The 16,895-nt window shown below is 39.8% G+C and overlaps 1 protein-coding gene across 1 annotated transcript in view; it reads left to right on the top strand.

The window, feature by feature from the left end:
• The window catches only part of runx1 (RUNX family transcription factor 1), a 45,001-nt gene extending 28,334 nt beyond the window's left edge, over nt 1-16,667 (top strand). The window contains 7 exon segments of the mRNA XM_026363579.1: nt 64-174; nt 2,050-2,206; nt 7,437-7,541; nt 8,877-9,080; nt 13,897-14,043; nt 14,129-14,379; nt 14,381-16,667. Of these exon segments, the coding sequence (XP_026219364.1) occupies nt 64-174; nt 2,050-2,206; nt 7,437-7,541; nt 8,877-9,080; nt 13,897-14,043; nt 14,129-14,379; nt 14,381-14,677 (1,272 nt within the window). The 3' untranslated portion in view covers nt 14,678-16,667.
• The last annotated feature ends 228 nt before the right edge of the window (nt 16,668-16,895 follow it).

Genomic DNA, 16,895 nt, shown 5'->3' with positions numbered 1-16,895 from the left:
ACAGTAAGACTCCACACAGTTGACGGTTTAAAATCTAAAAATCAAATTGTGATGTTTTTGCAGGTGATCTCAGATCATCCAGGAGAGTTGGTGAAGACAGACAGCCCTAACTTCCTCTGCTCTGTGCTGCCTACTCACTGGAGGTGTAACAAGACTCTGCCTATTGCCTTTAAGGTTTGTACAGTGTGTCAGCACAACTGCAGTTCCTCTCAATGTTCTTTATTTTAGCCAGCATGTAAATAACGAAGCACACTGGTACTTTTACATTTGATACATCAAATACATTTTGCTTATAATATTTTTAATTTATGTTGCAATGCCGCATGCGTTTGGATGGAAACAAAAGCACGAGGAGGTGGTTAGGGTGGATGGTCGGCACATGACGGCACACGACCTGGCCTGAGCTTGAGTTCGAGTGTGGACCCCCCTGTGGTTAGGTTTTCACAACAGAAGCCCTTTGGTTACGGCTGGGAAAGGTTGTGGTTTTGTTTTAAGTTGAGGAAAACTTGTGTGTAAATATTTCTCTATTAAACCAAACAACAATCTTTCCCCAACCTTAACCAAACGCTGTGAGCGCCTGAACATAAAAACGTCTACTAATGCTGTTGTCACTGGATGTTGTACTGCAAGAATACTTGGGTGCAAATGTGTTTGAGACTCCAAACCAGAACTCTTACATCATCTGCAAGTTTTTAAGTTGGAAGTAGAGGAGGAAGTTTAACATTTCTAAATATACGTACCGACCAAAGTAGAAGCATAAGAAGCAACTTTAAAATCAATGATTCAAAATTGTTGAAAAACAGTGAATTCCCTCATGCACTGATGTGTGTGTGTGTGTGTGTGTGTGTGTGTGTGTGGCTACGTATGGATGTCTTTCCTGCACTTTGAGACAAAATGCATTTGTGGAAAAGCAGCTTTTAGCCACAAAACACAAAGTTGATTGATTTATTGAATTTTATGCACTGTAAGTGTCTGCGTATACATGCATGTGTGAGGGGGGGTTTGGTGCATTATGCATCATTATGGTGTGTCATGAACGGATGTCACTGCCTCTTACTGATAATGGATGACTGTTATGATGTATGCAGACACACACACACAAACACACACACACACACACACACACAAATACACATTTGATGAACATGCACAAGTGTACATATATGACATCACATACTGCAAACTAATGGTACACACACTGGTAAAGTGTGTATCTATACACAGGCATACGTACAAAACTGCGTACAGACACATTGGCCCCGATCTGAGAGCTTCATAATCACTTTCTTTGTCTTGTTTATTCTGCTGGAATGGTTTCACGCTCCAGTGCTGCCAGTCTCTCTCTTGTCTGCATGAGTGTGTGTGTTTATGTGTGAATGCTTGTCTGAGTTTTTTCTTCCTTTCCCAATTCTTGACTATGAACTATTTCCTATCGAAGTCTCAGCTCAGATCAATATTGACATTGACTGATTATTGGAACAGCACTACAGGAAAAATAGTTGGCACACAACACATTTGCCTGATTTTTAAAGGCCTTTATGGGACATTTTTAGGCAGAAATCAAGGTTTAACAAAGAGGTCAACCCAAGAGCATGTTTTTGTGGGCTGTGGTTACTCACTGGAGGAGCTCAGTGTTAAAGGAGAAACCGTCCATAGTATCTGCGGTAGCCATTTGCACAATGATGGTTTGGTGCGATTATCGTTAATATGGAAATCAACCTCCCTGGCTCTACATTTGCGTAGCTGTGGAGAAGAAGAATGTGCTCTCTAGTGCACTAGAGCACACGTTTCCAATTTATGTATCTGTTTTAGATTTTTTTTCCCCTCAATAGGGAAGATTATTTACTTTTTATGACATCATTTGCATCTTTGATATAAAATTTGAGAGGTGTGTTTGACAGTTGAGACCAGTGTGTGGTCGTGTTGTTTGTTTACTTTCACACCTGCAGACATAAGAATAGAAAAATGAGGACAACCATGAGTTCCAACCAGTGAACTATGCTCTTGGATATACATCCTAAACTCCTGTTTTCTTCCTCCTGTCCCAAGGTGGTGACCCTAGGCGACATTCCCGACGGCACCTTGGTAACGGTGATGGCGGGCAATGATGAGAACTACTCAGCAGAGCTTCGCAATGCCACAGCGGCCATCAAGAACCAAGTGGCCAGATTCAACGACCTCCGTTTTGTTGGCCGCAGCGGACGAGGTACGCACGCATAAAAACACGCATGAATATAGTGGTGGTCAAGTACAACAAATGTACAGATATTTACTTTCAGGGTTACAGAAGTGTCAGTCCAAATGTCAGTGAGAGCAGTATCTGCCTTTAAAAATGTAATGTTGGTTGAAATTTAATAGAGTGTTTTGCACAAGTACACAACACAGCATGGATAAATTAGGGGAAGTACATGTGAATAAAAACAGTATTCACACAACTTCCTCGTAACACCCCATTCAACATCAACCCCCCCCCCCCAACGGACACACTAGACCACAGTTACTCTAAATCAGTTGCAGGCAAATGTCCCAACTTATCTATTTAAAACAGCAGTTCTGTGTACACAAGCTCTGCTAACACTCGCTCACATTCACAAACACACGTGTAAAATGACAAGTACGCCCCGGCTGGATGGAAATATGGGAATAACTGTCGATGTCTGACAGATTCCACACTCCTGCTACTGAAAAATGAGCATATTAATAATTCATGTGCTGCAGAATTCAAATGAAGAAAGTAGAGGAGCAGAAATTTGTTTTCATGCAAATTTAGGAGCACAGAGTACAATGTGGTTCATGTTCCAACTCACTCTATCTCAGGAGTATTTAAGATACAAAACAAGTTGATTCATACTGTTTCTGGATCAGAGGTGATTACTCAGGAAAACTACTGCTGTGAGCTTCTGTGTCACTATGAATACTGTATCTGAATCCTTTTCACATATATATTTTTCTTTTTTATAATCCCCTGTTGTTTCAGTTTAAAACTAACAACATGTCTAGGAAGAAAACCAAAATGTCACCCAAACCTTTTAAAATGGGAGCGTACGAAGCACTGTCACAGCACTGTCCCAGTGTGACTCCAGAGCCACATCTGTGATTTAACAAAAGCACTGTGGTTAAGATTATTTAAAGGGAAAGATGGTGGTTTTGGTCGAATGTAAATAAACATATTGTGTTTGAAGTCACTATTATTTCACTATGATACCAGACCACATTCTTTCTCTATACATAAACGAGTGCTGTGAAGGTCTAAATGTAGTAAATGTGACATTAAAAAGTTAACTGAAATGTGAATTAACATCATATTTACAACATGTCATTTGCATAAAATACCTCATGACTCCCAATCATGTTAACAGAAAATTTAATCTATTTGCCATTATGTTGCGCTTGTTTGGTTTTATAGAGTCAAAATAAACCGTATGCTTGCATGTACATGTTAGAGATGAAATGGTGTGCCTTTCTGTGTGAATGATTAACCACGAAGCTGGTACAAAATTACTATTACTGGATTACTAACCGTATCTGATCTCTGTCACTCAAGTCTCCCTTTCCTGATATGATGGATGGATGGTAATGAAATTCTATACATGATAGTGGATCCTGTGTTGTTTAAGGAAGTTTTCCACCCTGATTTCTTCAGTAAACTGTGGCTAAATTCAGCGTTTAATGTGTTGTATGATAATAAGCCACATCAACCCACGAGTCGAGTCGAACTTCTCCACTTAAAACCTCTAACTGTCATTAACTGTCAGTGTGGGAAGTGGTTAGTTTAGCTGCCGACACCAATGAGCGGTTTGGTGGTTTGACTAGTGGTTTCTCTGTCTGTGTGTGTTTCTGTGTGTGTGTTTGTGTGTGTGCGTGTGTGTGTGTCTGTGGGAGTCAAAGTTCTCAGACCTAGTCATGATTAGTCACAAATACAGATACAGACATTTACACTCATTTAAGCAGTATTTACTCAGAAATAGTGCAGTTCAAAGTGAATAGACTATTTCCAGAAGTGGCTTATGAGTTGATAAATTTAAATTGTCTTGTACAACATGTATTTTTAATACCGTACATACACTTTCACCAGGTACTACACTGTTAAGGCATTTCACTATAATGCTCAACATTCCTAAAAGCTGTCCCCACTGACTTTTACCCACTCATACATTATTATAGATTATTATAGATTTTGGAGATATGGGAAATGTTCTACAGTATTAGAATCTGATCAGATTAACTCCATAATAAGCAACAGTCCCACATCAACTCAGCCTCAAATGTAGGTCTAAAGACAGAAAGTGTTACTCAGACAGGATTGCAGGCCATGTGGCAGTGAAGTTGTGACACCAACCTTCCTTAACCACACCTTAAGGAACAACTGTTAATTTACACCAAAGCAAGCCTGCAAGCAGAATTATGTTTTGAGGACCCTCGCGAACAGGGAGGTCAGACTCTCAAATCTCAGTGTCCAGAAACTTGTGTCCACATGAACTCTCCACATTGCCAGTGCGCTGATTGCGCATGTATCAGAATGTGAAGTCCATTTTGACATAGCTGATGCTACTATTGCGAAGCAGTTACACAAATTCAATTCAATTTTTTACTTTTTAATAGTGTCTAGTCACAAACAAACAACAACAAACAACAAAGGAGCCCTTCTCCTCCCTGTTGCTACTGATTATATAGTAGTATATATAGATATATATATCTATAGATATCTATATATATACACACACACAGACACGCAGACACCTGTAGTTCATGTGCAGATTAGATTAGAAAAATCTAGCTTCTCTCTAATACAAATGATGATGATTGTAGTAGATTGGCTGTAACTCCTTAAAAGTAGCTGCAATGAAGCAGATACACCTCAGAAAGCAGAGAGATGATGCAATAACTGTCAAGTCTTGTGTGTTTGTTTCATATGATGTTTCAGCCTATTACCTCTGTATGTGCTTCTGTGTGTTTGTGTGGACACATGTGCAACACGTTTTCAGTGTCTCTTTTAGTTCCTCTTTTGAACAGGACAATAATTTTTCTCTTTCGCTATATCTGATTTTATGTACGCACACATACACGTGCACACACGCCGACTTGTTATTTCTGGAACACATACGCTGCTTTGTTAAGGGTGGTGTAAATAAGAGATTCCGTCTGATCGTCTGACTGTGAGAGAAACCGGGTGACTGCCAGCCAGCAAGCCCTGACATGATATGCACAGACTGACACACACGTCACTCGTGAAATCTGCCCTTATCTACAAAGAGTGATGGAAACGTAGAGAGAAAGTCCCGGAAAACTCAGTTGTCAAGACACACAAAAATGTTTGTGTGTCTTGTTGTGTCTTTCCACATTTTTCTCACTTTTAGAGAGAACTAAAGAATAGAAAAGGGGGTTAGACATTTAGGTGTAATGGTTAAGTTTATGGTAAAAGACTTTGTCATTTAGTGTCCTCACAAAGATAGCTGTGAAATCGTGTGTGTGTGTGTGTGTGTGTGTGTGTGTGTGTGTGTGTGTGTGTGTGTGTGTGTGTGTGTGTGTGTGTGCGCATGTGCGCGCGCAAGTGCGTGTGTGAGCATGTGTGAGTGGGATGCGACCGGCTGGCTGATAGACACAACAGACACAAAGACTTCAGCTGTTCCCTCACTCCCTCTTCTCTATCAGCCTAAATCTCTTACTGTAAACTCTCCCTGTGTAAACAAACTGCACAAAAACACCGTACATACATGCTACAGAGGATACACTGTGCATAGAGCAGGAAACAGTGCATATGAGTATTCATATGTCACTTACATATGTGTATCAGTGTCGAGAGAGTTAGAGGAAAGAAAGACAGCAAGGCTTTTGGTGATAACACACCCTCTAGTGGCTGGCAAGTATGGTAAATGGAGGTTTTAACCCCAAGAGGCACAATGCCAATTTGCCCCCTATGTACTTTAATCAGTGGGTTTTAGCAAGTAGACAGAATACCACATGCGCCTTTAATAGACTTTTACTGAAAATAAATACTACTTACAGATAGTGAAACATGTTCATTTTCTTCTATTGCCTCTTTCTGTAACTGTATAAGTCAACAGCAAAGTGTTACCCCAGCATCTAATCAAACTTTAGTAAAGTTATTTATCATTTTTATGGCCATAATGTCATAAATAATCAGTGTTCTGAGCAATAATATAAAAGGGAAATGTTAATAGGGACAAACTACAGACGAGCAGGGAGAAAGAGAAGTGAGAGAAACACCTGGCATTACCCACATATGTGTCTGCAGCGTGTGTGGCATCAGACTGTCTGCATGTGGTAACTTTACTCCAGACCTGGTACACAACAGTGGTGGTCTGCACGTGTGTGTGTGTGTGTGTGTGTGTGTGTGTGTGTGTGTGTGTGTGTGTGTATATGTGTGTGTGTGTGAGATGTTGCAGCAAGCATAGTGTTGAGTGAGTGCTACTTCCAAACCTGACGATAGCAGTGTCCACACACACAAATGGGAAATACAAGCACTTGTATGTATATTTGTCCTCAGATATGACCAAGGCTCAACTACGATATTTTTGGATTATGCCCGAGTCAAATAAAACACCTGTTTCTGATTGGCTGGCAATTACCCATTAAAATTATATATTGGGAAACCTTAATTATAGCTATGGCCAACACATTATTCTCTTTTATAAGAGGTGAGGTGAGACTGTTTTAGGCCACAGTAGCCATAGCAACAGCACCAAAAGTAGCAGAAGTACACAAACTCAATACTTAATTTTAAGTGCAAGTAACTACCATTTAAAATTCTTTACTCAAGTTGAAAGCACCACAAAACGTAACTGCGTCTGGCTCAGGTCAGGTTTGGATTCAGGTCAGGTTCTGACATTAATGTGTGACCTACAGTATACTCTATAGTAGGTAGTAGTATTAGTATTAGTAGTAGTAGTAGTAGTAGTAGTAGTAGTAGTAGAGGGTCACTAGCTAGCACTGCAAGTATTTCTTAAAACTGTTTTTTGCAAAAAATTGGTGATAGAAGCTAAAAGCAAAGACATATGTTTGAATTTTTTTGGTGTGATGGGACCTTATTCTATGACCCCTTAAAATAAATTAAACTTAAATTAAATGATGGTCTAATCACAATGAGATAAAATCTTAAATGTAATTCATCATCACACGACCACTTGATGTATTAGCCTGTCACGGTCTTTTTCTTTTTCTTAAGTCCATGTCTTAATGTATCAAACAGGACAAAATTGTATCTGAGAACTGGGCAGTGGAAGAGAGAAAAGATGTGAACACAAGAGGAAAAGCATTGGTTAAAAAATATCTTAATACTAATAAACACATTTTTTCTTTTTTCCCTTCTTATCTTATTTCTCATCTGCACCTGCCCCCCCCCCCACCCCACCCCCTGCCTTTTCTCTCCCTCTCTCATCTTTCTTGAACCCTTTTAATCTCCTTACCTTTCTTAGGAAAGAGTTTCACTCTGACCATCACAGTGTTCACCAACCCCCCTCAGGTGGCCACTTACCAGAGAGCTATTAAAATTACGGTGGACGGTCCTAGAGAACCACGACGTGAGTTACATAAACACACACAAATACGAACAAGATTGACATTTTCCTCCTCTGCAGATAATGAAATATGGAGTTCCACAAGGTTTATTTGTGGGTCCTATATAATTCTTTGTTATATTGGATTTAGTTTTTAATACACTGGAATTATTAAAATTTTGAAGGGCAATACAACAATTTTAACAATAATAACCAGTACTTTGTAGTGTACTCTCAAAATATATTTACAGTTAGATCTTATATAGCTATTTCAAGCTGGGGTTTACAACCCACCGGTGGTTTGTGAATGCACTGAAGGTTGCCCACAACCGTGCATTTAATAATGTAGTTTTAAAGCAGGAATGGGATTTTTGTAACAATTCCAGATTTGTTACTGTTAATCAAAATTATGCTCAGAATCATATTTGTACAAAACTAAGTACATTGCTGTGCAATATCACAAAATTCAAAATAAAAATAAAGAAAATAAGATTATGACACTTACTTGTTATTATTTAAAGTTGAAATTAAGGGCATTACATTCTCAGCGTAATTTAAAAAATCTAGTTGTTTAGGAATGTAGCCTATGGGCCGTGAATATGATGTTAACAAATCACTTAAAGACTTAGGTAATGTTAACACACTAGCTTGATATTTAATGAGGACATGCCTCTAATCCCTTCAGACAATCCCTCAATGAGTCAATAAGGAACCTGATGCAACACTGAGTTCCCCTCTCACTGAGTGTGCTGAAACTTGGGGATTTCTAATGGCAAATGAAAGCACACAAATATGTCATATGGATAATAGTCATTCATATTAAATTGAAGGGAGTGGACTGAGTGGCACGAAGATGGTTAGCAGAGTCAGGAGAGATGTGAGGTAACAGAAGGAGAGGAAGACTCCTGCCAGCTCTGCTCAGCTGTGAATAACCATCATTCGTCTCTAACTCGCCCACACATACACACACACACAGTATAAATACACATACATGCACACTTCCCCCATAGGGAGGAAGTGCCTGTAACTGGAGCTCAGTCTCAATACTTTGAAGTGCAGCCAACACCACAGACAGCACGACCGACCACCATACACACAGGGAGACAGCATATACACACTCTCTTATGTGGCGTCTGTTTTCAGATTCCCGAATGCAGTAGCAGACAGTGTTAATAAAGTCGGGACACTGCTGTAACTGTTACTGTAATCCCTGGATTATGTAATCAGATTACAAGCAGGACGTAATCTAATGATAAATCACCGCTACACAGCTTTTTGCTGCACACTGTTTGCAGGACTGCAGGACTTTTTGAAGGTCACAGGAATAATAATCATAATTTTAACCCTTCTCTCATGCAGGTCATCGTCAGAAGATGGACGAGGGCAAACCTGGCTCTTTGGCTTTCTCTGAGAGACTAACAGAGCTGGAACAGCTGAGACGGAGCACAATGAGGGTCACGCCTCCTCACCACCATCACCACCAGCCCTCAGCTAACAGTCGCCAATCTGCAGCCCTCAACTCTGCCTCGTTCTCCAGTCCCACACACTCTCAGATAACTGCTGGTAAGAACCAGTAACAACATTTACATCATTTTACAAAAAGTTGAAATCAGTACAAGCGAGCGAAGAAGGAGCTAAGAAGAACTGAATGTGGTTAAATGCGGTTGATCTATTTTATTACAATTCCTTTGGAGTGCCAAGAATTACTCAGTATCAGATGATGTGGTAAAGTAGTTCAGACACAGTTGAGTTCATCAGCTCCCAGCTGTGGAAGGGATATTTTGGGATTTCATTTGGTATTTGTCACTTCTTGTGTAGAGGTTACATCCCACTCATTATTTTAAGGACCAATTCATTTTACCTAATGATTCAACAATGTCTCACACCCACAGAACCTATCGCCATCTTTGGTCAAATCTGCACTTCCTTATTCAGACTGATAAGACTTTTTCATGTGAAAAATAAAGGAAATGTATTTTTATTTTTTGTTTCTACAAAGAAACCCTATATACCAACATTTCCCCTGACAGCCGAGTTTTAAGTATTAGTGTGTTGCCATTGCTTGGAGAAAAAACATATTTTCATTCTCACCAATAATTTGACAAGAGGATAAACACAAATGTCTGTAACTATAAAGCTACAGCCAGGATGTGGTTAGCTTAGCCTAAAGTAAGGACTGGTAATAAGTCAAAATAGCTAGCCTGGCTTCATCCAAAGATATAAACATCAGCCTACCAGCACCTCTAAACTTCACTAAAACTGACAAGTTATCATTTTAGAGGAGCTTATGCACTGGACTAGTTTTTGGTGAGGCACAGTGAGGTGATGTAACATGTAAGCCCCAACATGCAATAACCCTTTTTTAACTCTTTACTTTAAATTTTTTCACATTTGCACTCCTGAATGACTACTTCTTTCATCTCTATGCTGAGTGCTTTTTGTTCTCTGACGTGTTTCTTAATGATGGTAAAAAAAAACAAACAAACATTGTTTTATTATTTTAAAGGTTATTTAGGCCTTTTCTTTTCAACGCCAAAAAAATCAGACATGTTATTATAAACTTTGCTCTAGATGCACTTGTCTGTTGATAATATATAGTGTAGCTTACAGAAGAGTCGTGCACTGGTTGGGTACATGCAAATACCAGTGGGTAAGACAGACAAATTATGGGAATGTGTAAAAAAATCATATTAAATAGTGAGTAAAGGCACAGGTAAAAATTGACTAAATGCAGGTGGGCAGTGGGTGACAGTTTTTATAATATATAAAATTGGTAAATAATAAGATGTTCTAAAACAGTTCAAACTGAGAATGCAGCTGACTGACAGTTTAGACATTTAGACAAATGATTAGCATAAAATCTATTTATTTGCATTACAACATAACAACTGGAGCTTGGTGAGTGTGTTGTATATCTGGACGGGGGAGTATCAGACAGGTCATTCTGCAAGCCCTATTTAACTATCCCACAACATAGATGAGTTTTTAAGGGGAGTAACTATCGTTTAATATCAGTGTTAGCCTACAAGTACAGTTCAGGTAGTGGGTCTTAAATTAAGGGGTCAGGTCAGTCTGGATCTCATTTAGAGACAGCTGCAAGTAACAGGTTATCACTCAGCTTAGTGGATATGGGTTTGCAAACTTGGAGCCCCACAAGACTCGTCTATGGTGTATTGTACACACAAATCCAATTTTGATACAGCATTGCCTCTTAAGTATAAATGCAGCTTTACCCTAGAGCCCCATGTAGAAATGGGGCCTCTTCATTTCCTGAGAACAGTGAAGATTTGTCGGTTTAAATCAAATTTTAGTGCTAAAATGCAAATGTGCAAAACAACAATTCCAACATCTAGTAGCAGACAAAATGAATACACTGTGTGTTTTCCCAAACTTGTGCATTCCGCTTGCATCAAACCTCATTGTTCCTTTTTGTGGTTTGATTGAGATCTGTTGTGGTCTGTGTGTGTGTGTGTGTATTAGTGTGTGTGTGTGTGTGTGTGTGTATGTGTGTGTGTGTATGTGTGTGTGTGTGCGTGTTGCTGTGGATACTCTGTGGCAGTGGCAAAAGACAGTATCTGTTCCTCTTCTGCCTTCAGCGGTAGTGACGCTGTAAATGTGTGTTTACGCATGCAAGCAACTGTTGAAGTGCAGTTAGAAACTGTTCTTATTTGTGTGTTTGTGTCTGTAAGTGAGGAAGCAAGTTAGCATTTAAGGAGGAAATGAGAGTCAGCTGGCAGGAAGTGCTACTGTGACAAATAGATATTCAAAAGTAGATATATAACTTATAGAATCTATAGAATCATATACCTATAGATAGATAGATATATATAGCTAAAAAAAATCCCAGAGGACTGGGCATGACTTGGACTCGAACACGTATTGTAAATTAGAAAAAGTAAAGGAGAATGAGTAAATAAAATTCAACACATCAGAGTTCTACAAATCCTCAAACTAAATATTAATTATTAAGACATGATTAAGATATATATATATATCAAGGGGGGTTTCTAGTAAGTCATTAGATGCAGTATGTAGTGGTCTCGAGGGAAAGTGCATCTGAAGAAATTCTCGGTTGTAGAGTTACTAAAATCACACTTCCAACTCAATGAACCACAGTACTTGAACATTATCATTATTAAGATTTTCTACTGAACTATAAAAAAGTATATTATCTTAACACTCTAGCAGTGAATAGTTCCCCCTCAAAACTAAACTAAGCTCAGCTAAAATCACCACTCACCTCCCTTTAAACAACACATACGCTGGAAGTTGAGACATGGCAACTGGACTTCCTTCTTGTATCTTCATTCTCAGCATTCAGCATTTGAATGTGGGGTTTGATTATTTTGCAACAGAGAACCTCTTTATTCTTTAAAACCATAGAAAATGTATTTTGGTGGTGAGACAAACCCATGTTGTTGTAGATGGAGGAAAAGAGAAACAGTGAGTTTTCAGTCCTTCTTGCTTTCCCTCTAAAAATGAAAATAGCAACAGGAAACCGTTATGAAGCCATTTAAGAGCTCACTTTTTTTTTCTTCTTCTTCTTTCTCTTCCCCCTTTCTTTCCTCGTCTCTCATCGCTCTCCCCCCATCATCAGACCCTGCCATGCTTTCATTTCTCTTTTGATGTTTGTCTTCCGTTCTTTCACTTCACAAATTTTACTGTGACTAATAAATATTGCACATATAGCTCAGCAGGCTGGTAATGAGAACAACCAAGCACAGATTCTACAACTATTCAAATGTATTACAAAGATATGTCGATTATACACAGTGGTATGTGTTCTAGACATGTGGCAAAATAACAACATGTCAGCAAAAGAAACATGCAGCTTGTACAATGTGAAATTGCTTAAAGTAAGTATATGAAGATAATAGACAGACAGGCAGGTAGTGTGGATCAGTGAACTTTAAGATAGGTGGGAACAGGTATTCTGACAGAGGCCAGGATGAGAAGGTGATCCAGGGGAACAGAAGGAGATGGGGACCTCTAGTGGATATATTGGAGATGGGCAGGAGGCAGAAAAAACTGGACCAAAATGTGACAGTTCCTGTTGGATCTTGTTTTCCTGGTTAATTGGTTAGCTGGTTTATCTTCATACAGAAGATAGACGAGTCAGTCGCATTATTTCTGACATTAAGTAGCTGCCCATAAACACCACAAATGAATTTCTAACTTCTGCACTTCTGTTGCCAAACATCCAGCCTTCTACCACTGCTGGCCCACATTAGTGCACTCTGCCTGGGGAGAAAATTCAGGAAAGGAGGGGGCTTGGCACAGGGCCTATGCTTCACCACCACACACACACGCGCGCGCGCGCACATACGTCAATGCCTGGGAGAACTCTTGGCGAGACTTGAAAAGCCGTCATTGACATCTTGGCTGCTGTGTACAATTTGCTTCCTCGTCTGTCTGCACACACAAACACACACTCTTGTCTGAGAGTCTGTGGGTGATCAGTGCCATTTATTAAACTGTTGGGAAAAAGACAGGATTGAATGAAAGAACTCTCTCTCACACACACACACACACACACACAGCTCTCCCCTTCATCCGTCCACCCCCACACTAAGTTAATTGCTTCCTTTCCTCCATCTCTCTTACTTCTGTTTCTTTCACTATCAACAGATTCTGTCTCATGACCAAGTTAATTTAAATCAGCCTTTATTTCAATTCTACACAATGAAGGCAATTCAGTATTTTGTTTATATATACATATCTAGTTAATACCAATGTATTATCCCAAACAAAACTAGGCTTTTTTAATTTTCTCTTTTTTATAGGTCACTTTCTACCTTCTTTTCATCTCTTACTACAAGACTTGTTCTTTGTATCCATAAATCATTATAAATCAGCAAGTTACTCACAGTAGGCTGAATACATAATGCAGTCGTAAGCTCCAGAATCAGTTCAGAACTGAAACACGAGATTAAAATATTGGATCACACATCTGTATTTTTAAAAATGTGCTCTTGTTCATGGTAAATGGTGGCAGCTATAAAACTAAATATTGGACAAATTAAGATATTACACTGTTTTTTCTTACCATAATTATCAGAACAGGCCAACTAAGTCATCCAATGCTGGGTTTTGTTATTAGCTCTGTTAGAAATCTCAGTGAGATTTTGAATGGGGTTCTCATACCTGGAAGTTCTGGTTTCACTTTAGCCCTCAGTAAACAGTAGGGCTATCTCATCGTCTTCTGGTTTCATTTAGACTATACTTTTTTTTAATATGTCTCTTCATAGTGCTGTTATACTACTGTAATTCTCTGAAGTGCCACATTAAGAAATAAAGGTGACTCTCACAACATTTAACTGCTTCATTATGATTCTTAAGGTTTCAATGACTAATTTCTCTCTTTCTCTCTTTCTCTCAGACTCCAGACAGATGCAGTCGTCTCCATCTTGGCCCTACGACCAATCATATCCCTACCTTAGCCAAATAACCACGCCTACTGTCCACACAGCCAATCCTCTTTCACCTGGACGCTCTTCACTCGGTGACTTGTCCTCACGACTCACAGGTAACACACACAGACGTGTACACATAAAGAAAACAGAACTGAATAGATAAGTAGGTTGTAACCTTTGACCTTTGCTCTTTCTCAGGTTCTGACCTCACAGCCTTCAGTGACCCCAGGATGACTTTAGAACGGCCCTTCACATCCCTCCCCTCCCTGCCTGACTCCCGCTTCTCAGATCCCCGTGTCCACTATCCTCCCACCGCAGCCGCCTTCACATACACCCCCTCTCACAATCCCGTCTCCAATGGTGCCCTTGGTATCACCATGGCGACAGCCATGGCAACCACCCCTGCAGGGAGGTACCACACCTACCTGCCTCCCCCCTATCCCAGCAAACACCCCTCACCAGGCTCAGAACGGGCCTTTCCAGTCCACCTCTTCACCGTATCACCTGTATTACTCCACAGCTGCCGGATCGTACCATGTCTCTATGATGGCTGGAGGAGGATGCGGCAGCGATTCACGCTCCCCACCAAGGATCCTGCCACCCTGCACCAATGCCTCCACAGGCTCCTCCCTCCTGCACCCCTCTCTGCCCAGTCAGAATGAAGGAGTTGGTGTAGAGGTGGAGTCCAGCCACAGCAGCTCCCCAACAAACATGGCTGCTGCTGAAGCTGTCTGGAGACCTTACTGAAGCAGTTGAGCCGGTAGAGTATGCTGAATGACGCACAATGGCTCCTGGTCATGTGATGGCTGACAGTGAATCATAAATACACATCAATCATCAATCATTAAAAAGTGACAAGAGGGGCCATGAATCAACTTACAACCCCTACTGTCAGAGGTTTAGCAAAGTTTGATCTTATTCTATATTTGTTTTGTCAAAATTTCAAAAAAAAATTTCTAATATTTTCAAATAAATTATGTTTAGGCTATTTTCAGCTGCGGAACAATCCACATTTTATTTTTATTTTAGTGAATGTTTGATGGCGATAATGTGGTGTTAGTCGAAAATAAATGCAGTGTGTAATGACAGAACATGTCACCCACTGTAACTGTGTGTATTAATTAGTAATTTTAGGGCAACAGTGGAGCTCTGATGAGTACGATATGTCACACAGTGATATGGATAAGATAGAATGGATGGATAGGTTCCATACAATCTGTAACTCAAACTTCTTCAGTTAAACAATTCATCACACTCTCAAGTTTAACATTTTGGAGAAGATTCATCCTTTTACATGTTCCTCCAGTACAGAACAAGTAAGATACACACCCATTTTCACCAAGCCAGTTTCAAGGCTGGTTTTATTTTATTTATACTACATTCTCAATGTACTTCATCACATGACCAGGAGCCAGATGAGTGCAACTGTCTGACACACCGCGATAGTAAATGAAAAACAAGCACAACAACTGACAGGTGCTTCGGCCAACAGACCGTGGTGGATGGACCGACTCACTGGGCTGTACAAACCTGACACCCTAGTTTCACTGCAGGGTGGAGAAAAAGACACTGGACTCCACAGAAGAGCATCTGTGTAATAAAAGGATCCAAGCATGGACATAATTGGAGACAAGCTTTTGGTTTTACACTGACAAGGTGCATCCAGCACGAGACTGATCTCAGTTCAGCTTCCTTTGTAAAATAACAGGACATTTTCCCCAAAGATGTTGTTGTGAATAGACAATTTGCTCATGCCAAATATTGTGATGGCCTGTTTATGTTTAGCTCCACCCCTCCACCCATTTTTGTCTCTATTACCACTCCTCTCTCAACTATTGGTTGACTAGAAGAACTGAGACTCTCATGTCTGCAAATGAAAGAAAATACGGAAACATCACTGAGGTGGGAAATCTGGATAAAAACGAATTCATCTTAACCCAGACGTAATCCCCGACCATCAGAGGATTTGTGTCTCAGATCTTTTTGCAAATGAAACAGAATATTGTTATTGGCATAAAATGCTTTTAAACAAAATACAAGGATTTCTTTGTCTTTGACTTGTTTTCTTGCTGCACTGAGAAATCATTACAGCATGAGGTTTGGCAAAATAGTTAATTTATTTCTGCAAAAGCATTTTTGGTTGCATTTCAAGTTTGTTTCTGTGTGTGTGTGTGTGTGTGTGTGTGTGTGTGTGTGTGTGTGTGTGTGTGTGTGTGTGTGTGTGTGTGTGTGTGTGTGTGTGTCATTGTGAGGACATTTTTACAAAGTGAGGACATTTTAGCCGGTCCTCACAATGACAAGGATGTTTAAAGAGTAATTTTGGGGTTAAGACTAGGTTTTAGGGTTAGACTTGGGTTATGGTTAGGGTTAGGATGTAGCTTAGGGTGAGGCAGTTAGTTGTGATGGTTAGGGTTAGGATAAGGCAGAAAAATTTTAACCGAGTAGATTAGCTACACGACAATAGGGGAGTGCATTATGTCAATGAGTGTCCTCACACTGACTGCCATACAAAAGTGTGTGTGTGTGTGTGTGTGTGTGTGTGTGTGTGTCTCAGTTCCACATGACCCACTTTTTATTTGCACTGTATATAGCCATGTCTGTAAATAAATAACACTGCATTTGGTTGTGTTTTCATCACCTCCTCCTCTCTCTCTCTGTCATCCACACACACACACACACGTTTATTTTGACATTGTTGATGACACACATTGGATTGTGATTTATATAAATATTCTTATGAAGAAAATACAACTGTTGTTCTGTGTTTACTGGTTATTTTTTTCTTTATATGGGTGCAGCTGACATCTTCGCTAACCTCCAACCATGCACCACACACACATATACACACGTCGTCTTTAACTATTCCTGAACCCGAAGAGTTTCTACAGACAGACAAGCCGTAGCTTGACTCCAAAAACCGAGCAAAAACACGTTCATTTATTTAGCAACAAAAATAAGTTGCTAA

This window comes from Anabas testudineus, chromosome 2 (assembly GCF_900324465.2).
Source record: "Anabas testudineus chromosome 2, fAnaTes1.2, whole genome shotgun sequence".
In the NCBI taxonomy this organism is placed as follows: Eukaryota; Metazoa; Chordata; class Actinopteri; order Anabantiformes; family Anabantidae; genus Anabas; species Anabas testudineus.
The sequence above is the reverse complement of the archived record's forward strand: the minus strand, read 5'-3'. Positions and strand labels throughout refer to the sequence as shown.